We start from the raw sequence: 27,665 nt of genomic DNA, 5'->3' as shown, positions 1-27,665 counted from the left end.
TCAACTTCTATCAAAAGCAGTTATAAAAAATATATTATAAACGTATTATCAAAAAATGTGCAAATGGTTGTTACGGGAAATACAAAGTAAATACGGCAACAATTTCAGTTTCCTCAGAATTTGTTTAAAATCCAACCCATTCAATGTGATCTAGTATTGTTTAACTATGTACCCACTGCGCTTTCACCGACCCAGACAGTCCGTATGGATGTCCAAATCGAACTATTGCTCACTCAATATTTTTCAATTGGGAAAATAAAAATCTTGAATATATAAGACAAATAACCACAACTAAAATGTTGGCGAAACTGTGGAGAGGGGGGTATTACTAAGTCACGTGGTGTAATGCAACAGCTTGCATTGGCTTAAGAAGGAAGTAGGGCGTGGCTAGAGCGGCGCGTGGGTTCGCTTGGGTTGACACTATTAAAACAACTTTATCTTCACCTACAATTAACGTCGTGGAATTCTCAATTATTTGAATATTCTGCAGTCTCATACCTTCCATTTGACACATATGGTTTAATTTCTGATGAGGAAAATGTGACGTTTGAGGAGCCAGCCCGGAGAGCGCCACTGTACCCCTGCAAGGATTTACTACATCGAACCGCATCTTTTCATGCTGGGAAAAAGTTTTTGATCGTTTTGTTTACGTCGGTTTTCCCCGATTCGGCGGTGATTGTTTCTGCGATTTTTCACATTGTCCATGCAATCGTGCGGAGTGTCGGTGGCCGTCGCTGCTTGCGCTGCTGCTCGGAGTCTCGGCTCAGCTTCTGGTGGTGATGAGGAAGAGAAAATGGCGGCGGGAAAAGCGAGTGAAACAGAGGAGGACTTTCCGACACTGACAGCACAGGAGAGGGACAATTTAGTCGGAATTGACAGGTCGGAACAGCGACCCCGATCACTTATGCCACAACACAGTGTGAATTTGCACATCTAGAATGAATCCCGAGCATTGTGAGCGATTCCTAAGTGGCCTGTGTTGTCTTCTTGCTTTACAGCTCACTGTTTGGATTTCAGAAGCTTCATGAAGATGGCGCCAGAACGAAGGCCCTGTTGCTAAAGGTAGCGAATAAACCCGCATGTATTTTGCAACTAAAACAGTTACGGTGCGCGGTGTCGCCACTCTACCACCGCTCGATTTTCATTTCCACCAAGCCCTCTTCCTTAGGCTGCAGCCTTGCAGCGAACACCGAGGCCAGCTAGTCCGTATTAGCATCGCAGCTAACTCCCATGAACAGCGTCCCTTGCACCTGCAGGGACTCGATGGCAAATTTAAAGCCTCTATGTCACCCCCTTCATCTATTGCTGTTCATCCTACCCCTGACACACCAACTGGATGTCTGCATTTGCGACAGCGAAACGACAACTTGCACGACACCCTTGCTTTTTAGCATCATAACAAACGTCGTCACGGCTTTTGTAAAGCGTGTTTGACTGCAGGATGTTTTACGTGCTAATGATGAAAAGTTAAATGGTCGTGCAAACCTAGAATGTAGCACAAACCATTCTGTGCGTGGAATTGAATCAGCCTTATGTGTATGAGATGCAACCTAGTGGCTAGATCCAGTCTGTCCGGCCAGTTGCAAGGTGAATTCAGGTCAATTGCATTTATCCACCTTAATGTGCGTGTGTGTGTAGCGCTGATCATAAACGATCTGATCTTGTTCATAAGTTGTCAAGTATTTAATGGCTGGCTTGGATGCCCAAGATGGCGGGGCATGGCGATATGTCATCGGTAGATTTAATTACCAAAACCTATTTCACGATTTCCTCATTTTTGTGTCTCCTACTTTTGCATGCACCACGGCTGTACTGTGTCACGCCAACTGATAGTTTCCCTTGTCCGATATTTCCGACAACTTATAATGCCTTTTATTTCCATGGAAGAGGACGTTTGTGTGCTAATAATCTCGACAAGTCGATCCAAATACATTGTGTGCATTTGGTATGAAGATGGAGATAGGGGTTCTGTTTGACTGCAATCTGTACTTCATCCATGAGTCTGGTCGCTAGGTGGAGTTGAATACCCAGAAAGTGTGTGTGGTCACACCATCATGGGAGTTCAGTTGTATCCAGGAGTGTTACTTCAGTGTTAGTGTGCAGTCATGATTCATGGATATGTTTTTCTTTGTTACCATCAATTGGTCAGAATTTTTATGAAACGTGAAAATAAGTAATGTTAGGATACTGTTTTCTATCAATATGAGACAGCAATTTTGATACATGGAGCTGGAAATACTAACTACAATTTTGACTGACAACGACTTTAGCGACAAGTCGGCATTTGACGTATGGGTTGACGAACACACAAACATGCGATTGTACTGTTTTAAATAGTAATTCAAAATAGTAAATGTATTCAAATATCTGTAAACTCTTGTAGTGTTAAATGTTGTTTTGAAACTTTGAAATTTATACCATACCAACTAATATCTCAAAATGTGGTGTAAATGCTGTGTTTCCTTTAATGTGTGCCTTTTGTGAAATGGTCCCATACTTCTGACATATTAGATTAGATGTCCTCTATTGAGTCGTGATGGGCCTGTAGCCTTAGCTTCATATGGCGAGCGACTCTCTCGACTAGTCGACTCATGAACCTGTCTGCTACTGATTTAGCAGTCGATTAGATTTGACTACGGTAGTTGTTGCAGCACTACAAGGAATACATTCTATTTAAAAGTGATATAGTACTGCAACATTTTAATAACACGGGACCGGGATTGCACCTGTAGCCATCACACACCCGAGTTGATGGCTGAAGCACGTTTGCCTCAATTCCTGCTGGTTCCTAATTTTACCTGGGTATGCAATGAATTTCTGGTGGGGCGTTTTCTTGTACTGTTGCTCTGTTGCTTGAGATTGCACGTATGTTGATGGAGATATTGCATTCATGCTTAAGACTGTATTGTTATTGTGGTTAGATATTCCTGGAACAGACATTTTAAAGTGTAGCTTGCGTCACAAAATAAATAAGTTATGTTAAATGTCTTTTGCAGCAGGCATTATCATTAGCAGTTTTTAGGAAGAACTGAAATTGGTTCCAAATGAAATGAAACAAATTGCTTGCCATGCATTGTATTTTGCGTCCAGGTGCTTCCCATTTTTCTTCATATGACGTTTTTAGTTCCAGGGTGTGAAAACTAAAGAATGTGCAATTCAATTGCTCATGTAATTCCTGATTTTACGCACCATTTGAATTGAGCTCCCTTGGATTTACTTCCTTGGAAGTAATAACTAAAAGTTGTATTTAACCATCATCACACAACTCAAAGAATAATCTGTGCGGTCTGGCTTTAGAGAAAAGTGAGACCATATTTTGCCATGCTGCATGCTTTCATGCAGCTGAAAACCCTCTTTCCAGCATTTCTATGGATCTGTTGTCGTAAGATGTGATGTCACATTCTAAGATTGACAATGAATTTGTAATCAAAATGGCGAGCCCTTCTGTGTAAACCATAAAATAATTTTATTTCAGACATGTTTTTATATACCTCTTCAAGGAGGCAAAAAATAGAAAAACCTTGCAGCGTGCAGTTACTATTCTGTCAGACAACTGGAAAACATTTAATTCGACATGAAACGCGATGAATTTAGTTGTTTCCGATCGACCTGCTCATCTAACTCTGTGAAATAAATATATTTCTTGGGCAATTTGCTTAGCGTTCCAAATGTCACACTTGGACGGGCGGGTGTTGCTAAGCGGCAGCTGTGCTAACAGCCTGCTACTGAGGAACCAGCGATCTCACTTTCACAAGGCCCTAAAACTCTCCGTGCTCTGTCAAGTGCTGGCGCTTTAAATGGCGTATTTAATTTTGATGTGCTTCCCTGCACAGCATTGTCACAAGCATGTGCTGCAGGATGCAAACTTCACATGACAGATTCAAAGAAGCTACACAGCAGCTGCTGCCGAGTGAGCAGCAGGGATGGAGGAGTGGACGCATCGCAACCAGCGGTGCTTCATCAGAGTGGCGGCTGTCACATGTGATTGGTTGTTGTGATCGGCGATGACTGGTAGTGATCGGCATTTACCAATCACACTGAAATTGGCAGATCATGATCGGTACTGATCGAAAAGAGCATCCCGAATCATTAGAGAATGAGTCACTGCATTCATTATGAAACTTGTATGTATGTTTGTGTGTGCCTGATGAATGACTAGGCCGCTTGGTTTTAGCACTGATCAGCTGCTGCGCTTCAGTGACATTTTCAGTGGAAGCCACAGATGACGAGCCCTTCTGTGTAAACCATAAAATCATTTTATTTTCGACATGTTTTTATATACCTTTTCAAGGAGGCAAAAAATAGAAAAACCTTGCAGCGTGCAGTTACTATTCTGTCAAACGGACAACTGAAAAACATTTAATTCGAAGTGAAACGCGATGGATTTGGTTGTAAAAAATCCTTCAAATATTGCCATCTTAATGCATTCACATTTCTCTTTCTGGCCCTCTGTGACATTTCCAAATCCACCTTTTTTTGTCATGCTTTGTATCTCATTTCTGACATGAATAAAAGAACCATAAATCCCTGACTGACAAATGCAAGTTTTGACCCACTCTTTGCTTTTTCATCTTACAGGCTGTCCGCTGCTATGATTCTCTCATCCTCAAGGCAGAGGGCAAAGTGGAACCTGAGGTGTTCTGCCAGTTAGGTCATTTCAACCTCCTTTTGGAGGATTACCCAAAAGGTGAGCAAATCATGATTCAAAGATTACGACTATGACTCATTGCATTCATCTATCCTTTGGCGTTATGCCAGCACCTGAATCTTATTATTATAGCTGCAACAAACAAATGTTTTGATTGTCGACTTAGGGCTTGGCGATAATCCAAAAATTTACCACATGCCTAAACAGTGCACGTTTCCCTTTAAGATGGGGTAAATCAAGCATAGTCATGTAACACCACCTATCCAGTCAGAGTGGATAGGTGAATTAACATTGCAAAATCCATTCACGACGTTTGTCATATGACAATAAACATAACGATAAACGTTACTTTTGCGCTCTCCCTTCACAACGCAGCTAAAATACTGCCCAACCACAAACCTTGTTTCATGGTTTCCTCTGATAGATAACTGGAGCTAGCCTGACAAACTTTTGTGTACGTCTGTTGAAGGTATCACAAACACGTTTACGAACATGCTGAACGGTGCAACCTGTCAAAAGCATGTTCAATATATGCAGCAAACGTTTATTTTCAGAACCCAATCAAATGATAACTCAATGAAATGTATATCACAAACTCATAGAATCAACACTGTCACTATACTCAAGGGTTGTCCTAGGGTGCAGTACTCTGGGGAAATCGGTTGGATTTATTACTATTAGTGAAATGTACATATTACTGTTCATGCACATTTCAATTTAACTCCAAATCTTTACTGTCAGATGCTCTTGCACCTTGGTATAGAATATTATCAGCTTTGTGTATATGAAGAGTAAATAAAAAAAAAAATGATATTGGGAAGATGAATTGACAAACCAAAGTTAAAGATTCATCCGGGAAGGTGTGGTTTGTCTCTTGTACACTATACCATATTTTTTTGCTAATAATATGTACCACGGTCAGAGGGATTTAATTGTGAATGTATTGTTATTGAGGTAAACAAGCCCAATTTTCATGATATTGATTTGAGGGCAAATCGTCCCAGCCCGAAGTCGACTTCTTGACAACTATCATGATGACAATAAAAGGTTTACGTTGATGTACACGGCACCATGGTTCAATTGGAGCATTAAACATTTGACTTTTAACTGCAAAATGTGGTTCCAGTTATTAAAAATTGAGACAAGAACGGTTTTCTCACACTTGGATTTGATAGTGTGTACGTGAATTGAAATTAGCGGCAATGCCCTTCACTGTATTCTGTGCCAAGTGGTCTGTCCAGCAGGAATTCCTGCCCGTCATCACAGCGGCAAGTTCAGTGCATCTGTCGCTCCTTTTTGTAATTAAATCAGTCAAATATATGTTGTTGATACAACAGAAATATGGAGTAAATGTAGGTGTTGTTTTCATTTGGTGCATGGGGGGAATGAATGAGTGCTGCCGTCACAGGCGAGAGAGACATAGGCGAGTGAGGCAGTCGGAGGGGATGTTCAGGGCAGTATTTTCATCATTATATTGGTCAAATATATGATGAAACAACGGAAACGTCACCTCTGTTGACTGAAATTTGAACAAACCAGTACTTCAAGTGTCGCTGTCCTCTGAAGGTTACAAACCATACAGCAGGCATTTCAAATGCACACACCTGCACTACTGATTATATTTACATTTTGTTGTGTTATTGATAAATGTGCATTTTATTTGGAAAACCAGCAGTTCCTTGTCTATTTTTAAACAAGGAAAAACACCTGCATATTTTTTAGTGTATAAAACTGTTATTATAATAATGTGTGTCCTCAAATAGAGTCAATTTCACCAATACCGTGACAATAATGATAACCGTGATCATTTTGGAGACAGTAACTGACATGAAGTTTTCATACAGTTTCACCTTACCCTACTTACTTACCCTTCTCTCAGGCATTTGAGTGGGGATGTAGTTTGTGAATAAATACTAAACTATTGTTGTGAGTAGGGGTGGGAATCACTGGCTACCTGTCTGACATATGATGTGTGATGTATGGCCCACGATGTCGGCTTGAGGGCGGGGTTTTGGACGCCCTGTTTCAAAATCCAAGCTAAAAGCCTGGTGCCAGTTAATTTCTCTTATTGTGTATATGTTCATTTATTTTAATATGTTTTTTGCTTTACTCATTTATTTTCAGCATTATCGGCATACCAGAGGTACTACAGTTTACAGTCGGACTACTGGAAGGTAAGACACTAACTGTATACAGACAAGCCTTTTAATCTTTTAATGCATTTGTGTTTTTTTAAGTTGAACTGTGATGTTACATGTGCCTGTCAGTCATTTTACAATATTGAATTAGTTGAAAAGATTTAGTATTCATGAACGTGAAAATCAGAATTATAGCAACTTGCTACCATGTTGGTCTTTATTAAGCTCATCTATAATTTGTGTTTGGAGTGAAACAATTAAGTGTTGCGTTATATTATTGGCATGACACTCAACAAGCATTTCAGCTCTTTCAGAATACTACAGGAAGAAAATACTATTGGTAGCGCTGTGTTTGACTTTCTGTCATTATTGTATACAGATGTATTTATCGCCATACGTTTAAAACTACAAAACCATTTCAAAAGTCAGCTGCTAATATTTTGGGAAATGTGAATTGTAAATATTTTTTTGATTGATAATATTAACTGGAAACATTTCTGGAATCTTGGTCAGTGGTGGATTTTGAACTCCTCTCTTTCTGCTGAGCCCAATCAACAGTTTTTGTATTTATGTTGGATGCCGACAGCAGTGAGCTCACCCTTTATATTATGAAAAATATTCCTATCTAACATTCCATTTAGCTTTTCTAGTGAATAATTTTGAGTTCAGATGGTTGGTTGTTAAATAACAGTGGACGGGGGCCAAACAAAATTGTAAAAAATATGAAACTGAATGAGCTGTGCTAATACTGTGCTGCAGAAGTCCCAACTGTCCTCTGCTTAGATGGAAACTGAAGCATAGCTTGTGAATAAAAGCAAGAACATCTTGGAGAACCAAGCTTTAGCTGTGTATGTGTGGGTAGAAAAAATGGATTCACTTAGTGAATAAGCTTGTTCATCACTTCTTAATCTTTGTATTGAGTTTCTAATCAATGGTACCTTGGAATTACTCTTTGGATTCATTAATAGTCAACCTTTTTCCCAACCTGTTTTAGAATGCTGCCTTTCTGTACGGCCTGGGAATGGTTTACTTCCACTATAATGCCTTTCAGTGGTAAGTAATGGCATTAAGTGTGATATTTATACATTTCAAGTGCATATTTCTTTTCCTGCCATTGTGAATTCAGTGAGTCGAGCTTGAGCATGACCTATGGCACACTAAGTCTTCACTAGAAAATTGAGTTTTGAGGATGCCACCTGCGTCTCACTTACTCAAGATGTGGTTGCTGTCAGCTGGGGAGCAGCTTGTGAGTGAAGCTGTCCTGAGCTGTTTCTATGGTAACCACTCGGCCACAAAATATTTGTGTTTCCACTCATTTGTTTCCCAAAAACCCACAAGAAAGAAGTTGTTAATGTCCATTTTATTTTTGATGATGACTGCCTGTGCGCTATTTTGGCATCATCAGTTCCTGAAGCCAACCACAAGTGTGGGGTGGTCTTTTTAGTATTCATCTTCAAGATTCACCAGACCTGATCTAGAATAATGTGAAGGAAAACTGGCTTTTAAAAAAAGAGTTTCATTGTACATCTTTTTTTTAAAAAAACACTCTTTCCTCCATCTTCCTCACCCATTGCATTTGCAGGGCGATCAAAGCATTCCAGGAGGTGTTGTATATAGACCCGGGGTTCTCTCGGGCCAAGGAAATCCACCTTCGTCTGGGTCTCATGTTTAAGGTCAACACAGACTATGAGTCAAGCCTAAAGGTAAGCAACACCTTTCTGTCATTTTAAATATATAAAGGCTCAAATTATTTCACACAACTAGGCATGCTTTGGTTGATCGGTGACTGATCATGATTGGCCGATATCAGCTTGATCTGCGAATGCCAATCACTACCTGTCATTGCCGATCACGACTGATCACATGCGACAGCCGGCACTGTGATGAAGCCCCGCTGATTCTGATGCATTCGCTCCTCCCTACTCGCTGCTCACTTGACTGCAGCATGTCTGTCTTCTTTCAAGTTTGTATCCTGCAGTACTTGCACATGAAAATGCTGTACAGGGAAGTGCGCTACAATTCAATACGCCATTTTAAGCATGAGCACTTGATGGAGCATACATAGTTTTCACGGCTCCTGAACTTGAGACTGCTGGTTCCTCAGCAGCAGACTGTTAGTGCAGCTACTGCTTAGCAACACCAGCCAGTCTGAGTGTGACATTCGGAACGTGAAGCAAATTCCCCAAGAAATAATTATTTCTTTTCCCGAGATAGATGACCAGCCGTTCTCAGGTGTTGTTACGTGGAGACTGTCACTGTGGAGTCGGATTCTTAGGTTGTTAGCCTCCTGAATCTTAAACATCTGGAAACAGCCAGTATGTAAATGTCACAGACATAGCATAGTCTTAGTCATCAAAGTGCGACGTCTCGCATCAAATCGAATGTTGTTCAGTTGTTCTTTTGACTGAATAGTTTTTTTTTCCTCCTTGAAGAGGTGCATGAAAACATGTTTGAATTAACATCATGTACACAGAAGGTCTCGTCATTTTTATTACAAATTCATTGTCAATCAATGTGATCGGTATTGATGATTGGTGGTGATCGGCACTCTGGCTGATCGGAATCTGTGATTGGCAACAAAAATCCTGGTCAGAGCATCCCTTCACACAATCATTCAGTTATTCGGTCTGATGCTGTCATAAAGGGTTTCATGAGCCAGCCTATTTTCACAACAGCTTGATAGCATCTTATCCGTTTCGCCATATGCTTCTTGGACATTGTTTCTCTTGCTTAGCTGCAAGCAAGCTTAGCTGCCTAAATTCTTGAAGTGTTTTGATCACATTTACCACTTTCTTGTGTCAGACAATGAAGTGTTTTCTTTGTAAATATGACTTAAGTGCGAGTGTTTCTGCCATGCTTGCAATTCTCTTCCGCTTCTGTGCCTCCCGTCCTTACTTTTATTTCAATCACCCTTTTTTTTTTCATTTTTCCTTCTATCATATATTCTTACTTTAGTCGTCTGTTTGGGATGGATGATAACTAATCGTACATGACGTACTGCCAAAAACAATCCCTAAGATGAGAATTTTGCATCTCGTGGTAAATTTGATAAGCATGCGGCACACTTACTGCATTGGTCTTGCATGAATACGAGTCCATGCTCTCTTGCTTCGTGCCGTTTGTCAGCCAACACCAGAGTGCGAAGAGTTTGCTTCGTTTCACGATCCAAGTTTTAAACTTCTCTTAAATACAGGAGTTTTGATAATGACGTTGATCGACTCTCAGCCTCCGGATCAGTGATTTTTTATTTGATCGAGTGGTCCTTTGCCTTGGTTCATATCAACACATACAGGAAACACTGTGGTGAAAATAGTTGGATATTCGTCAGACATCCGCTATGGTGTTGGAGGTGCCGTCCTCTTCCATGTCCCCAATTCTCTGATTGCGAACACACTCTCACAGCCAGCTCTAATGCTACAATCTGGCATCAATTCGGAACAAAGTCAAAGTGAAGTAACGGTGAAATCTTCAGTCATGCTAATGCAAAACAACCATTTCATCACACTAGACAAAGGACTGACAGTTTGTCTAACGATTTCAAGAATAGAATAAAATCCAATTAAAGAATATAATATGACTAAATGATTATTTAGTTACATTATTTCTAATATTCAACTGCACGCCCGCGTTCTTCGAGAGATGTGTAATGTGTCCAACACATGGAATAGAATGAAAATGTCTGTCCTAGCTTTTAGCTACGATTTTGAAACAGGGCGTCCAAATTTTATTATGCATGTTATGTATGTTAATTTATTACTATATTTTTGACATGTTGTACTTTCATTTATGCAGTTAAAAGCGTTTTCATGAAACCAATGCAGCTGTACACAACTTTACTGGTGTGGTGGATGACATGCCAGCATTTCTTCTTAACCACATCGTCAGGCTTCCCATCAGTGATGTCGCTCTTCCACAGTGACTAGTCAATTGCGAGTGTTGCGAGATGTGAATAACCGCAAGATTTTGCCAAAAATCGCATTAGATTAGATGGCTTTTATTCCCACTGTGGGGAAATTCAACATATGCACCAAATATGGAATCTGATTTTCAATCTACTTCAGCAAAATAACAGAAATTTTTGTAAATCACAGTAGATGTTCACCACACACTCAAGTTAAGCTCACTCAAGAATAGTATAGTATGAGCCAGAGTCTATATTCTCTTGCCAAGATCAAAGACATCACTACACATCACGCTACACAAAGATGCGCCAGGGACAGCTTGGAAATATATGCAGCCCCAAAAGGATCCATTTAGCATCTTGGTAGAAATTACATTTGGTTATGTTATAAAATAAATACACCTTACATTCCTACTTCCCTCCGCACACTCCACTGGAGTCTCTCTCTGAAATAGAAGCATGTGCTCTTGAATGGCTGTAGTTGTTATGGGATCCCAGTCACCCACCAGTGATGGTCAATCCTTCGCCTTACCGGTTTTAATGCTCGTGCTTGTGGAATTGTGGCCTTTTTCCCCCCTTTCCCAATTGCCAAGCTGATGAAGACCTCCCACTATGGAATTGCTCATATCTAAAATGCTGCAGTGGATGGAAGAATTGTGAAAAAAGTGACCTTAGTTATTCACAATAGCGTAGATTTTATTTGCATCAAAAATATCTTCAAGTAAATTGTGAATCTTTAACCTTCACTATTTTTTTTATTGCAGCATTTTCAGCTGGCTTTGATTGACTCCAACCCCTGCACTTTGTCCAAAGCTGAAAGTAAGTTCCTATTTTCTTCCCCTCATTTGTTGTTTAAAAAAAATCTTGACTTAGTTGAAATCAATAATTCAATAAATTGTCAGTCTATGTGCAGCCTGCTTTTGGGGTGTTGTTGGTCTGCATCACTTCCTACTGAAACCCAGATTTAGTCGGAGTAGAATGCATGATTGTTTGATGCACCACTATCATCTGCACTCCCCCGCCTGGCACCTGTTACCTTGGAGACAGTGAGAGGATGAGTAATAATGGATATTTGCCTCAGTGTGTCCCCACTCATTCCTCCTCTCACCAACACACACCGCAAGGGCAGCCCTCGTCTTTCTTCTCTCGCTCTCTTTTTGCTCCCCCTCCCTTCATCTGCCAAGAGTCACTCAGGCAGCTTAGATCAGACACTGCAGAGCTCCAGACAGAGGAAGGTACTCCAATGCTGCTGCTACTTATCTGCGATATAACCAGTAACCTGTCCAGCTTGTGGTTGTGGATGCTGTCCATGGTGTCTCCTGATCTTATTTTGTATGGACTTGTTGAATGTGAAAAATGTCTGCCTGACTGACTTTATCTTTGTTCTCTTCACAGTTCAATTTCACATTGCTCATCTGTATGAGATTCAGGTAAGTGCTAGAGTTTTTTCTCATTGTACTGCTGACCACTATTAATAACAGTTATTTTGTTTTGCTGTGTCGCGTGCTTTTACTATCTGCTAATCAAAAAACTGAAGTCTTTTTTTCTGTGAATATTTTTATTCAGAGCCTCTTAATAAGGGAAAGCCCTTTAATCCATTTTGTACGGACTCATTTGAGTAGAGTGGGTGGCTGATGGGAGGAGATGAATCCCCACACCCCATAGAATAGGTTTCCACGGAAACAGAGTCTCCCTCTCTTTTGTATGCTTGTGGTCTCCCTGCTTTTTTGTCAGATTTGTTACTGAGGTACTGTAGTTTTCTGCAGGGTTTTTTTTCTTTATCCAGCCTGTTAGTTTTCCTCCAAACAGAGAATCACCTGATGAATTCAGCACTTGTGAGACCTCAGGTGTGGATTTAACGATAGAAGAAATGGGATATTTTAGACTGGCTTCTTTTTGCTTCGATGTTCTTGTTTGTTCACACTTAAATTAGGGATAGATTCGACCATTTATCACATTTACTGCCCTTTTGAAAATTGAAGACAAGCTATTAACTCAGGACTCAGATATCTATGATATTCTCACTGACATTGAGCTAAATAATATTTGAAGTGATTAAACATAATAATATTGAATACATTAGGTTTATCTTCACAAGTTTAAATTTAAATAAATGGCATTTGTCATGGCTTTACCCATTACCTCGCTCAATAGTGAACTGTGTTGTTGATACACACCAACCCTTATGATGAAAGCAAACCGGAAAATAACACAGTAGAACTCCTCAGGAAGAAGTGAATCCAATCTGAACAATTCATAACATTATATGTTGTTGAGTTGCCTATGTATCTCTAAAAGCTGTATAAACCCTGCTCCGGCATTTTGATCTTTTCTGCAAGATGCAGGCTGTGCTGTATATGCTTTGTACCGACTAGAAATTAAAAGTTGTAATAGTAATTCTATCAGCTTTTGAATGTTTAACGGGACTTCTATTATTAACACAGAAGAGACACCGGTCAGCAAAAGAGGCTTATGAAAGTCTACTGCAGACGGAAGACCTTCCTGCACAGGTGAAGGCCACAACCCTGCAGCAGCTTGGTGAGTGTAACCTGCACTGACATCATCAGTCTGGCATTGGGGGAGTCATGCAATAACCGTATGTCTTGTTCCAGGCTGGATGCATCACACGGTGGAGCAGCTCGGAGACCGAGCTGGCAGGGACAGCTATGCCATCCAGTGTTTGCAGAAGTCTCTGGAGGCTGATCCCAACTCTGGACAGTCCTGGTACTTCCTTGGCAGGTACGATTGCAGTAACGAGTGGAGGAACCACTTTTGATTTCAAGTTAAATTTTTTATTATGTTGCTTTATTTTATACTTTTTATTGTACTTGGCTATACCTATTCTTTGTTTTAGTGAAATATTGTCAGTGGTTTTGGAAAATTAATATTTGCTGTCTCTTTATTTCAGTCTGAGAAATTTCTAAAGCGTTTGCGGTCATTTGCAGGTGCTACTCCAGTATCGGGAAAGTCCAAGACGCTTTCATCTCTTACCGCCAATCAATTGACAAATCAGAAGCTAGTGCTGACACCTGGTGCTCGATCGGGTAAGACGAGTCACATTACAAGTCACAGACTCCCAATTTTACATTTGTTTTTTGACCCAGTGTTTCTTCCCTTAAAGGGTGTTGTACCAGCAGCAAAACCAGCCCATGGATGCATTGCAAGCCTACATCTGTGCAGTGCAGCTGGACCACAGTCATGCAGCGGCCTGGATGGACCTCGGCACACTTTATGAGTCTTGCAACCAACCGCATGACGCCATCAAGTGCTATATCAATGCCACTCGCAGCAAGGGCTGCACCAACACCACGGCGCTCACTCACCGCATCAAATGTCTGCAGGTGAGTTCTGTTGATCCGAAAATAATGAATTGCCAACAGTTGATTATTAATTGACTTGAAATAACCAGCTGTGTTTATAAAGGATGCAAAACTGTTCTTCCTTCCTTCTATTGGAATCATGTTTTAATTTGCTTGGTAGCTGCGGCTGCCTTCAGCTTTATTGGCAGTAACTTGTGTCTGTGAGGATAATGGGCAGACTTGATGAGAGAAACAACAATGAATTTAACCTAGGCGGCTGCCGTCTCTTTGCTTCTGAACCCAACTGCCACTTTCCCTGTTTTCTCACAAAACCTGCATGAGGGCCACACAGCAGAGTTGGGCAGCACAATATTTACTTTGCAGTTTCTTTGCACTGAAGCATTTGTATGAAAAAACAATCCTCTTGTTAACTTGTATTGATACATGCAGACGTTTATTTGAAATTTGTTTACTAGCCATCCATTTTTAAGTGTACATCGGAATTTTCTAGGTTTGTTTGTAACACATTACACATTAATATTAAATATTGTGCTGCCCTGCTTTCTATTTTCTCGGTGTTTTCGGGTTGTCTTAAATCAGGGTTACCTTTGGGTTTTCAGGACAACTGGCACCTTGGTTCAGAAGCTCTGAACTCTAAACATGGGCGTTTCAAACGTGTCCAATTTGGATATTAGATTAGGGATTCTAGAACGTGATTGGGCTTCAATCTCACTTCTAGGACGATTCCCCCATTTGAAAACATAGTAGTTTCCTTCAAGGAGTCTGATCGTGTTTAACGTGAAGCTCCATGTCTTGTGTTGTTTGAACTACAGTGTCTGAACTCTTCCAAAATCCAGTTTCATGTTTCCTACACATGCATGAAGGGCATTTCCCCTGGTCCGCACACACTCATCTCATTAAGACAAGTGGGCAGCTTGTTTTAATGGACTGTGCTTGACTGACTGTGTTTAGGATTATTGTTGCCGAGTGTCATTTAGTTAATCCTCCTTGTTGTCTGAGAAATGGACCACACAGCCACAAAAGTCCACTTCATTTGTGATATAATCTGCCTTTTAAACATTGCTGATCACTTTTGTTTTGAGGTCATCACTTTTCTTTTTTTTTTAAATCAGAATCCTTGTGTTTTCCTTTCGTTTTTTGTTTTTTTTTCACGCCATTTTCCATTCCCCTAGGCTCAGTTGAGTAACCCCCAGCTCAGTAGCCTTCAGAGTAAAAGTAAAATGCTTCCTCTAATTGAGGAAGCATGGAGTCTACCAATCCCAGCCGAGCTAACCTCCAGGCAGGGAGGCCTGAGCGGTGCACCTCAGCAGGTGAGAGACCAGATAGAGCAACCCACACCTCCCCTCCCCCGACTGAGTACAGACACTCAAACACTTAATCCTAATGTACACACAGACATACCTACAGGTCAACACATGCCCAGAATGAGCAACACATGACTGCCGCTTTCCTCATTCTGTGAAAGAAAAGAAATCCATCAAATAAATACCGTATATAATCTGCTAGATAAACAATCGCGTAAAGTAAATAACTGAATAACGCAGTCAAGTTTCATTTTAAGCTCATCGCCGCTTTAAGGCTTTATTCTTGGATAAGGAGGTGTCCAAACAAGTGTTGCTCATTTTTGGTATTGCACGCTTTCACCCTTCACACTTGGGCCTTGGGAGTATTTGTCTAGCTTTCCTCTCTGAAGCATCTTTATTTGCTCTTATTTGGCTACATCCACTCAGACGTCATGAGGTTCACAATACCGTAAATGTGTATTACAGGTCATGACTGTAATGGATATCGTCTTTCTTTGTACCAAAATAAAACACCAACACCAACTCGCATTATTTTCACAGAAGGTGGTTGGTCATGCTCGATCTTAAAACCCCACTACTGGAAAGACTTTGCATGTCATTTATCATCTTTGATATTCCTTTTTCATAAAAAAAAAAAACTTTCTCCGTGCAGATTCTCAAAAGAAATCTGTGCTCATTTTTTTAAGACAGTGCATGTGTTTATGGTGTCCCATTCTCTGATGTTCATGCAATAGCGTGGATGTAGCCATCTATACTGGAATCGCCTATTTAGCTTTGATGGCTAATTAACCTCTAGCATTCAGCTGCTCTCTAATTGGCTTTTGTTGGAGGTTAAAAGACTGAAATACTTGAGTGCGGAGGTTTTTCATTCTCACACTCATTTGACCCTGTGACCTGCTCCTGTGTGAACGGTGAAGTTGCTGCTCCTGACCACATCCAGGCTTCCTATTGGCTCTGTCTGTCTTCCTCCCCCTTCAGTAGTTGACCTTAAATGTTCTGTCAACAATGCCTCAGTACGCCCTCTAGTGTCTGTCCGTTTTCACCCTCTGAAGGATTTGTAATAGTAGTAGTTTTAGTTGTCAACTAGGTGTGTGTGTGTTTGCTGTGTTAAATGCTTCATGTACTCAATGACATGTTAGTTTTATGTAGTTTTTTCTTGGGGGGGGTTGTTCTCAATCTGCAAAAACAAATATTTCAAGTCATCATGTTCTGACAAATTTCACCACTGTTCTTTCTCCTGGTTTTTGTTCTCCATTCTTTGCTCTCTTTCTCTTGCTCTGCTTCCTATCATTGTGATGGAATTACTTTCCTGCTGCATATCATTTTAATTTCTGTCTTGCTCACTTTGCCCTGTTTCTATCCAATCCTCTCTCTCTCCAATGTTTATCCTTCCCACCAATTCCTTGCTCTCTACATGCAACTCTTGCTCCCTCCGTCCTTCAAATCACCATTCTCCTCAGGCATCCAAGCCCAACCACAATGCAGAGGGTGGCAGTTCGGGGCAGACCTTGCCACCTCATGTTGCGTCGCTTGGCCAGGCAGACGACCAATCTTGCCCAGCCAAACGGAGGAGAGCCTCAGGTCCTGCTAAGGTAATCTCACTGGATTCTTTGATTCACTGTAGCCATGATTTGTATTATCTGCTTCATGTGTCTTTATGTTGTTCTTCAGGGGGATTCTTGGGCCAATAGTCCAGCACCACAGCCAGTGCCCACCTGGTACCTGTCCCCCCAGAAATTACAGGTTTGTGCCTTATCTTAATCCATCCTTTTCAGTGCTTACAATTCATCACGTTTGGGTGTGGGTGACATATAACCTGTATTATTCTGTATTTAGTTGCTGGAACAGTTGAGGGGCAACCGGGCCAGTTTGAAAACTCCACAGCTCCAGATGTTAGAGCAGCTGGAGGCCCAGCTCGCTATGATGCAGCAGCACCAGCAGCAGGTAGGAAAGGCCTTACACACACTAAACGGGTTGAAGCTGCTGTTTGGTAATGTTTTATTTCGTTCATATCCAGATGCGTCAGAATCCGGCAGGAACTCAGATGCGACCTTCTCTCCCCAACGGCCCCACCACCAATTCGCTTCCTTCCCCTAATCCTAGCCTTAACCCTATAAGGCCCTTCCTTGGACCTCACAGGCTACCCTGCCCATCTCAACCTCTATCTAATGGTCCACTAGGCCCTGGGACACACGGACACTCAGAAACACACCTTGTGGGTGAGAGTAACAGTAGTAATAATCAGCCAGGGTCCACAGCCACAGGGCCCAACAGTGATGTGCCTTACCTGCAACCCGCCGGCAGCGGCGACGCAGCATTGCTACCTCACACCTGCACAAGCTCGCAAACACAGGATGCCATGCCACGCCAGGCCCTGGACCAAAACTCCTCTCAGGTAAGAAGTTGCTTGTTGGCCAGGTTTATTTTTTATTTTTATTTTTTTTTTTGTGGCGGCTTCAATATCAGAGTCACATGGAAATGTATAGTGAAATACGTATTCTTAGCAAGTGTTCGGTTTTTTAATTACTCTTCTGTCTTTCGATAGTTTTATTGAGAGGCAAGTGCTTTTCACAGAAAGCTACCATTTGTCAGTACGCCTCGCTGAAAGTTAACTTTAGGGGATTCAAAGTTGGGCAGTGCTTCGCAGTACACAGAGTTATCCCCATCTTTTAGACCCTTTTTTGGCTAAACAAATTGAGTCTTAAGTTTTGACTTTCAAGGTTGAGCATGATCAAAACATATACAGTGTCTATTTACGTAACTCTGTTTGTTTGGAAATTGTCCCCTTCATGATGTTGAACAATTATTTCAACCAGTTTGAATTTGAAAAATATTTGCATGGATCATTTGCTGAAGTAATGGGCTTTCCATAAACTGCTTTTTTTCAGATACATTCTGTCTTCTACACTTATCGGCCAAGTCCTCAAACACTGTGGCGCATTTATTTATTGTCGACAATTCATTCTGTACCCTCTACTACTCTACTTTATAGTAAAATTGCTATTTAGTTCAGTCCATAATCCCCTTCAATATTGTGCATATAATGATTCAGTAAAAAAAAAATCTTGAGTCTAATGTTTTTGCTCTTTGAGCAACTTAATATTCTTTAGGAGCAACAACTGCAAGTTACAGAGCTACATAGTATGGTTTGCACCAAAGTGCCATCTGGTTCACATTGATGTTCTTCTCCAGGGGCTTCAGAAAGGGTCTGTTCCACATGTGACGGGCTCCAGCAGTGAGGGAACACCCTCTCAATCCCAGCTCACCAACTCCGTCGCTTCCTTGCATGCCAACAATCAGGTTGGACATTCCCGAAATGCGACGTCACCACAGCCGCTGCCAGCTCACAACCACCTCCCATCGCCCCCATCCATCGCCCACTCCTCTACCTCAGGTGGAGCAGCACCTGGTGCATCCACTACCAAAGATGGCAACGCTGCTGCCCCCCTCGTCATGACATCCACGTCCCTTGGCAACGGGGGTTTGGAAGGAAAGACGCCGTCGCCACAACCATTAGTTGACGACAAAGCGGCGCAGGGAGATGACCTGGCCAATCACGTTAACTCAGGTGACGGTGGCAAGGTGGCAGAGAGCAGTGAGAAGCCAAGCCTTAGCGCTGACAATCCTAGACTGTCTGCCCTGCTGGCAGGGCAAAAGGGTCCTGAAGGTGGTGAGGAAAAGACAGAATCTCCCACTACTGCACCCGCAACTACTAATTCAGAGCCCCATAAGAAAATAAACAACATACATCCTGCTGCTTTGCCCTCCACCCCACACGCACAGGGTAGCTCCACAGCGTCATCGCCTATTTCAGCTATGTCTACAGCCACCCCCTCGCCCAAATCCTCTGAACACATCCCAGCAGGCGCCCAAAGTCCTGCCCCAACCACATCTGCAGCACTAACTGTGAATGGTAATGGCAAGGGTGGTATCTCAGAAGACTCCCAAAGCCCACTGAAGACGGACCCACCCGTGGTCTGCAGCTTAAAAGCAACGCCGCCACACGCCCATTGTTCTTCGTCTTCATCATCTTCATCTTCGGTTTCCATCTACCCAAGTTCCACTGACGTCCTGAAGGCCTGTAGGTGAGACAAACGTGTTCTGAGTGGTGGAGTCTGACGACCAATGTGATCTGGAAATGGCCTGAGTTTCTGCTGGTTGTTTTTAATGTGTTGTCGCCCTCCAGTGGAGTCTTAGTGCAAATACAGTTTTCCCAGCAATGATTATGTAACTGTAAACAACACCGCTGACTACTGGCTGATCTTGTTGCGAAGCAGAGATCGTCATGAAATATCACGAATGGAGGAATTAAGCTTTTAATCAATCAGACGTTTGTTGACTCACATTAACACAATTTTCTTTTGATGTAGAAATTTGGGGAAAAATGGTCTCTCCAATAGTAGTATCCTTCTTGATAAGTGCCCCCCGCCAAGATTACCCCCTCCGCCTTCACCAGCCTTGCCCAAAGATAAACTCAACCCTCCCACGCCCAGCATCTATGTGAGTGTTTCAAATCTACAATATTTGCTCAAATTAGGTGAATTATACTCGTTCGTCATAGTGGCTGTGATCTGCACGCTCACTCTTCCCTGTCATGTTCTGCAGCTGGAGAACAAGAGGGATGCCTTCTTTCCACCACTACATCAGTTCTGCACAAACCCTTCCAACCCTGTCACTGTCATCCGAGGACTGGCTGGAGCACTGAAACTTGGTAAAGTATATTTCTAATTTATTTAAAAGAAGTTATCTGCCCGACCTGCATTCCTGACTTCAAAAGCAGAGAGTAGATATGACGAGGAAGCTTCTCTGGAAGGCACAGTGAGCCCGCTACTGAGAGGGAGCCCCTCAGCACAAAGCTCTGTGAGAGAGGTCAAGCCTCTTTTCACGGCGTGAGGGACGCCAATATTAGCCACTGTTGGCTCCTGACTCAGTCGTAAGGTTTTCAGTGTCAGAACCTCCAAGGAGCAGACGCTCATACAGCGTTCTGAGTCATAACAGCAGTGACGACTGTTTGTTAGAGATGTTTTGAAAACCAATGATTATTTGGAAGTGGATAAAGTTATAAGAACAATTGCTCGCACTCAACCTGAGACAGGGATGATGAAACTAAGCTCTCCTTGGAAGTTTGATCATCAAATGAGTGTTTCTTATGATCTCATGAAGAATGACTAAAAAGCTTGGAATGTGAATTTACATGAACATCAGAACCACACAAAAATCTTGAAAGTCAAAAGTCTTGTCTCCACTGTTCTCTCATGCCAGGCCATACAGATTGGAGTTTCTAGAAAGAAACATTTAACCTACATGATGAAGGCTAAACATAACTGTTAAATTATTATTGATATTTAAGTTTGAAAGTTCAATGACAGCAAAATCATAAATTGGTGAATAATTGTGATGATCATGTTTGCCATAATCGTCCAGCCCTACAGCCAGCTCTCTGGAACAGAACGTGTGAGCCAATATTGTCCAAACCGTGTATTCTATTCTAGATGTTCTGTTGACGATCTGCATCTGTTTTTCAGACCTAGGCTTGTTCTCCACGAAAACACTGGTGGAGGCGAACCCCGAACACCTGGTGGAAGTGTGGACACAGCTTTCTCAGCCTGCGGATGAGAATTGGGACCCGGCCGGCACAAAGAAAATGTGGCGCTGTGAGAGCACCAGGGCCCACACCACCATCGCCAAATATGCCCAGTACCAAGCAGCTTCCTTTCAAGAATCGCTGCGGGTCCGTTGTCTGAAAGATTTTGCATTCATCATCTGTGGCCACAGATGATTTGTATAATTGTCGAATTCTACTGTTTACAGGAGGAGAATGAGAAGAAAGCACTCAAGGAGCCTGCTGACACAGAGCAAGCATCAGCTGAGAGGTACACAAGCCTGTTTTTGATTTCAAATGCATTGGAGGTTTTGTTAGCCTGAGATGTGCAGCGTCATTGGTTTGTCAGTTTTTTTTTTCTTTTAAACAAACAAAAAAAACCTTCCAAGTCACAGGCATGCATTTCACTGCTGGTACAGTGAAACTGTCAATGGTGCGTTTTCCAGTGTTCCGGCGACATGCTCTTCCTGTGTGATATTTACTGCTTTCTTCTTTCACCCTGTTTTATTGTAAATTACCATTATGTGGAAAAATGCATTGTAAATTGACACACATCCTAGTTCACGCATCAATGAAATTTGAAATGAATAATGTTAATGAGACCTTATGGCAATGCACCATTCTGTCAGGCGTTACATCACTGATCACTGTTTTAACCACTTCATCCTTGTGTGTTCAGTGCTGCACGCAGACGAAGAGGTCCCTTAAAGCACATTAAGTTTGGTACCAACATCGACGTGTCTGACGAAAGGAAGTGAGTTCTAGTTTCTTATGTTATCAGGATTTGTTTTCAAGACCCTTTGTCTCGTTCCTAAATTTGAATTGGTCTCCTTCTGGAAGGTGGAAGCAGCAACTTCAAGAGCTCAGCAAACTTCCTGCTTTTGCTCGTGTTGTGTCTGCGGGCAACCTGCTCAGCCATGTGGGTCACACCATCCTGGGCATGAACACGGTCCAGCTTTACATGAAGGTCCCTGGGAGCAGGATACCTGGTAGGAACATTCACAAGGGAACTCATTTTTCATATGCAAGAACATGTCTGCACTTAAATGGTGCTATTGTGATGATACGGACTGAGGAGATTTTCTCTGTACCACAGGACATCAGGAGCACAATAACTTCTGTGCCGTCAACATCAATATCGGACCTGGAGACTGTGAATGGTTTGCTGTTCCAGAGCACTACTGGGGGGTGATGAGCAACTTCTGTGAGAAGTAAGAAGCAGTTGGATGTTGGAACACATACACTGCTGTGATACATTGCTTTGAACAGTCAATCACTGGATTATTGAACAAACAGCGCCATCTACAGGACTCTAGAATTTGTAACGTTGGCTCCAGGGGAGCTATTTTCTCATCTCTCACATGCTAGACAGTTAGTCATCCTGTGGACCACATGGAAATTGGATGAGTGAATTGAATTATATCAGACCAGAATCAAAACCAAGCAAAAAAAAAAAACTCTGAGATACTTATGACTTATAAGGGATGTTCTGATATCAAGTTATTTTCTTTCATTCTCTTTTCATTCCGTGAACAAAAGTGACCCCACTGCCACATATGTCACCTTTAACATTTCCAGTCTAGTCTGGGCAATCTTTGCATGTGCTGATATATATAATATCTAAGATCCTTGTATGACCTACTGGTTTACATATTGTTTGTTGCCGGGGTTACGTTGTGGGACCACACCATGATGGGAAGATACCATAATAATCCCAGGTTAGCACCGATCAAATGGAATCAGAGACTCTGTAGCAACTAATGCAGGGTTTCAGTTATATGTAAACAAGTGTAGTTAACCGCCACGGCTTAAATGATATCTGCCACACTATCAGAAAAAAGATCTCCTTTAAAAAAAGAAAACTCACGACATCAAACGTGTATATATACTAAGTGGAAACATCAAAACAATTGGATAACAACGCATCATGGGGGTGGACATGAACATGACAGTTTTCGGTAAGAACTGTAGAAAGAAACGTCATAATCACTAAAGTCCATTGCTTGTAGGACTCTAGTTGACTGATCCAGCCAGAGGTATGAAGACTGGGCTGTGTGAGGACAGCTGCAGATTAGAGAGATTCACTTCTCCTATTAAAAACCACCTATTGTCACCAATTCAGGAAATGTCAAAACTTTCCCCATCAGTGGCTGCGTTCCATACTGTTTTTTGTGTTTCCTGGAATTAAACTCTTTTAAAACTACGATCATGGAAAAAGTTCCAGTTGCCAGTATCTGAATCGCTTCTTTCTCAGCGCGGCATAAATCATAACTCAGCTAATCAAAGACGGGGCATCTGCAATCTCATCGGGGCAGACGCACGGGTGGAGCTAATCAAATCAAAGTGTGAACTGTGGAGTTTCTTTCTAAAAGTACAATTAAAAGTACGTTCATGAACTTAAGCACGCTCAGCTTTGGTGTGGGGTTTCACAGCGCTGAGCTGTAGTCCATGTCGTGATGACGTCTATCTAATTTGACATTATGACATTTCCTCAGTGGTGTGGAGCTCTGTAAAAAATCAAACCGTCACCAGTTTGAAGTGGCGTGGAGGTCTGTAAAAAAAAATCAAACTGTTGCCGATTTGAAGTGGTGTGGAGGTCCACCACCGTACTGCATTTAAGGGAGTAGTACCTACCTGCCTTCCTTACATAGCTGCGACCAACTTAATTTGCTTGAGAGCAGAGAGTAGACCTACCATGCACAGAATCCATGGAATATAGTGAGGGAACACAAAAGTAGGTCTATGTGTATTGGGTCATCTTTACTTGTTCCTTATCCATGTCCATATTAATGTTGTTCTGTTCTGTACTTCTGTATGTTGTACAAATTGTGTACGTGAGCGCAAATAGAAGGTGCACTTCATTCCTTCACAATAGCAAATGTAGGTGGAGTTGCTGTTTATGAAAGCCAAAGGCAGATTGAAAAGCAAACTCTCTGCATAATAGCTCACTTGTTTTATTCTCATTTCACATGGATGACCACAAATCGTAGTGAAACTCTTCCTGTCTGTTGGGCATCATCTAGTTTGCTGTGATCACCCTCCTATAGTAGTTTGGATGGCACAGACACCGGCCTCTCCCACATCATAATAATATAAAGATTTACTTACAAAACACCTTGGGAATACTGTTTATAAAGTGCTCATCTGCAAAACTTTTTTTTAGCGTGGAAAGAAGCGGGTAAACGGCACAGATGTTCTTCTAACTCAATTCTTGTTGCTCACAGGAACAACATCAACTTCCTGATGGGCTCGTGGTGGCCAAACCTGGAGGACCTGTATGAGGCCGATGTTCCCGTGTATCGGTTCATCCAACGACCTGGTGATCTTGTGTGGCTCAACACCGGCACCGTCCACTGGGTTCAGGCCATCGGATGGTGCAACAACATCGCCTGGAATGTCGGACCACTTACAGGTATGGTACTTTTTTTTTTGTCAGTCCAATGTAGTTATTGTGGCTTTCAAGACCAAATTATTTTCATTATATATCATAATTTGTCATTTTTAAACATTATTAAGGGACTTAAATCACGTGTCAACTTTTCAGCCCACCAGTACAAGCTTGCTGTGGAACGCTATGAGTGGAACAAGCTCCAAAGTGTTAAGTCCATGGTCCCCATGGTACACCTGTCCTGGAATATGGCCCGCAACCTCAAAGTGTCAGATCACAAGCTGTTTGAGATGATCAAGTGAGTGTCTCTCAACACCCACATCCGGTCTCTTGTCACATGTTGTTTGACCTTGTTGGTGCATTCAGGTACTGCTTGCTTCGCACGCTGAAACAGTGCCAGACTGTGAAGGAGTCTCTGGTGGCAGCTGGCAAGGAAACAGTCCTACGTCCGAGAACAAGAGATGAATCTGCCCATTACTGCTCCATCTGCGAGGTCAGTGAACATCCAGTCGTCCTGTTTCTTCACGTATCGAGTGTTTTTTTTTTATATCACAATTATTTTATTTGTCACATTTTTATACTACGTTTGAGTCATATTTATTATTCACGCTGGTCTGCAGTTGAGCTAAGGTTTGGTAGCGTAATAAAAAAACAGTAACAAATAAAGCTTCATTCGTTTGTTAGGGAAAATAAAACGGATGTTGATTTAAAACTCTGGGAAGTGGCAGTGTCAAAGGTTTGGGGAACCATCTGTGGTGTGCTCAAGCTCAGAGTTGTGTTTGTTTCTGGCAGGTGGAGGTGTTCAACCTGCTTTTTGTGCGCCGTGAGCTTCTGTCCAAAAAGCAGTACGTGGTGCACTGCCAGGACTGTGCCAGGAAAGGCAGCGCTGCACTGGATGACTTTGTGGTGCTCGAGCAGCACCGGATGGAGGACCTCATGCACATTTACGACCAGTTCACATTAGTAAGTAACAGCTGAACACACACTGGGACACACTTCTCTCTGGGATAGGTGCATGTTGCCTAGGATTCAGGTCCACGCAATGGTGATGATTCTCTGGTTAAGAACCAAGTCAGCCGGAATTATGATTATAGTAAGGCTGTTGGAACATAGTCACTAAACCTCTGAGCAGACTCGCCCACTGCTGTCGTCTCTGTCGACGTGACAGACGGATGAGAGAAGCAAGCAACTCCTTGTTTCTGTATCATCATCTGGAGGAGGTGACTGTTAAATGTGGCGCTCTGCTGGTGCATATGCCATTTCCCTCAAAGCGCAAGAGAGAGCCTTTAAGAACATGTAGGGAAACCTGTGCCCTCTATGAATTATGGCTCTCGATGAATACCTCACCCACACCTCAACAGGGTGGGCGTGATGATTTGTTTTGTTCTAGTCCGACTTGAGCAGGGCGTTTTATAAATGTGTTCCATGATATGAGATGATGTTTTTAATGTTCTCAGTGATGCGAAAGTCTATCGCATAAAACAATTGAACATCTTTTATTTTTAATATTGCACTTTTATCCTGAGGAAGTCAAATGAGTCAGAACTGTTGTCATGATATTCAGATGTGTCTGGATCAGTGGTGTGATGTTAGATGTGGCCTCAGTAAATCTTGCTTTTGAACTGATTCTGTTGACCCGCAGGCGCCTTCTGCTGTCGGTGTAACGCTGCTTAATTGTTATTTTCCCTCTCTCTCTAGGCTCCGCCCATTCACTCATCTTCATCTTGACATTAGGCGACGCCTTCTGGTCACCCCATGGAATAATTAATGCCATCCACAGAGCCCTCCTGTGTGGTTAAACACAGACTATTTCTGATATTCAGGAAAGCCGAGGCCGTCTCCCTTATGGCTGGTCTCCATGGCGACGGCTGGAGGCTTGGCCGGCCGACTGCGTCTGTCTATGCAACCTGTTTTTGAGTGCTTGGCCCTTCCAGAAGGAGGCGCTACTGAGCTCACAAGCAGGACTGTCACTCCCTCCTCCTGACTGTCCACTTAAAGACAATGGTTTGGTCCGGTTCTGACGGAGGACGTAATCAAAAATGGTCGGGAATGTTTCTTTTTTTTTTGTTGCTGTTGTTGTTGTTTTGTAGATACTCGTCACAGCCGGCGACACCCGTAAATACTACTGACTTGATGACCTTCCTCCTCCTCATCCTCCTCTTTCCTGGTATCGGGATGCTTCAACTTTGATTTCTAGAGTTCCCAGTATTCCTCCGATTAAAGAGCACTAACTGGTCCTTTTCTATGGTAGGTAGTCATTTGAGTACTGTTCGGACTACAAAATATCCCCAAAAAAATTTGTAATGTGAAGAGTTTAGGTGAAATCCTTTTCTTTGTTTCTTCTTACAGCTTTTCCCTTTTTTTCAGAAACTTTATTTTAATAGGAAAAAAAAGGAAAATGTATGATTAAAAAAAATAAATAAATAAAAAACCTAGCCAAGTCACAAAGAAAATGGGTTGCACATAGACTTACGGAATAAGGTTTCATTTGTGATTTTTTTTTTTTTGTTATGTTTCTAATCTTGATGTAAATTTACACTATTTATAAATACATATTTATTGCTTGGAAATATTTGTGGATGGAATGCTGTTATTTTTTCCAGAGTACCTGCCATTAAATTTGAAGGAGTTTTGTCATTTTAACACGACTCCTCGTACATTTTCTATATATAAATAAAAATTGCTTAGCAAGCATTGTACATAAACAGACATTTAAAAGTGTTTTATTGTTTGAAGAATGTTTTATGAGTCAATAAACACAAAAATTGTCAAATAATGTAACTTTTTTTTTTTTCATCATTACAACACACACTCTTCTGACGCTGTTGAGTGAGGCCTGAAACCCAGCAGACAATGTAGCTGTAGACTGACACACAGGATTCTACACTGTATGCCAGGTCCAGACTTGACACACAAATTTCCTTGAAGTCGTGGCACGTCCCAAAAGTCAGTGTGGAGCAGGATTATTACCATAAACCATGTGAATTATTTTTCCTTTTCTTGAATATTTCTCTTGAAGCCCATTCCTGTGCGTTTAGCAAAAAACAAAGGTTGCATTTCACTGCTGTTTAAGTATGGGGGAAAAACCAGACTCATTCTTAAAACAATCATTACTGTTATTTATATAGTGCTAGTTGTATCAGAGTACTCCAAACATTTATGCAATTACAGGAATATAGTGGAAAATAATGCCGAGTTCACCTGACATCACATGATTCAGGACCATGAGGAAGTAATACAAAAACTAGAGGAGTTCCATGAATGCATCGCGCCTCAGGTGCCAAATGGGAAGAGGCTCTTCAGCCTCTGCTGCAGCACACACTGTGTCGGAGTCACATTACGAAGAGAGAGAGAGGGTCGAGTG

The 27,665-nt window shown here is 41.9% G+C and overlaps 1 protein-coding gene across 2 annotated transcripts; it reads left to right on the top strand.

The window, feature by feature from the left end:
• Positions 1-385: 385 nt before the first annotated feature.
• Positions 386-27,295, top strand: LOC128755036 (histone demethylase UTY-like). Of its 2 annotated transcripts, XM_053858222.1 has the most exons (30): positions 386-879; positions 999-1,062; positions 4,579-4,687; positions 6,773-6,822; positions 7,781-7,839; positions 8,369-8,489; positions 11,452-11,506; positions 12,083-12,117; positions 13,132-13,225; positions 13,300-13,426; positions 13,633-13,731; positions 13,809-14,028; positions 15,180-15,317; positions 16,772-16,903; positions 16,983-17,054; positions 17,148-17,255; positions 17,329-17,706; positions 18,504-19,396; positions 19,682-19,811; positions 19,917-20,022; positions 20,837-21,042; positions 21,123-21,184; positions 21,593-21,667; positions 21,754-21,902; positions 22,010-22,124; positions 24,138-24,325; positions 24,458-24,599; positions 24,668-24,794; positions 25,094-25,264; positions 26,000-27,295. In XM_053858222.1, the coding sequence occupies exons 1-30, from the start codon at positions 704-706 to the stop codon at positions 26,027-26,029; spliced, it is 4,431 nt and encodes a 1,476-aa protein (XP_053714197.1). In that variant the 5' UTR covers positions 386-703; the 3' UTR covers positions 26,030-27,295. The 2 variants fall into 2 exon arrangements, with proteins under 2 accessions (XP_053714197.1, XP_053714207.1); XM_053858232.1 differs by lacking the exon at positions 15,180-15,317 and having other exon boundaries at positions 26,000-27,293.
• The last annotated feature ends 370 nt before the right edge of the window (positions 27,296-27,665 follow it).

Source organism: Synchiropus splendidus, chromosome 1 (genome assembly GCF_027744825.2).
Source record: "Synchiropus splendidus isolate RoL2022-P1 chromosome 1, RoL_Sspl_1.0, whole genome shotgun sequence".
Taxonomy (NCBI): domain Eukaryota; kingdom Metazoa; phylum Chordata; class Actinopteri; order Syngnathiformes; family Callionymidae; genus Synchiropus; species Synchiropus splendidus.
Note: the sequence above shows the minus strand (reverse complement) of the source record. Positions and strands in the feature narration are given on the sequence as shown.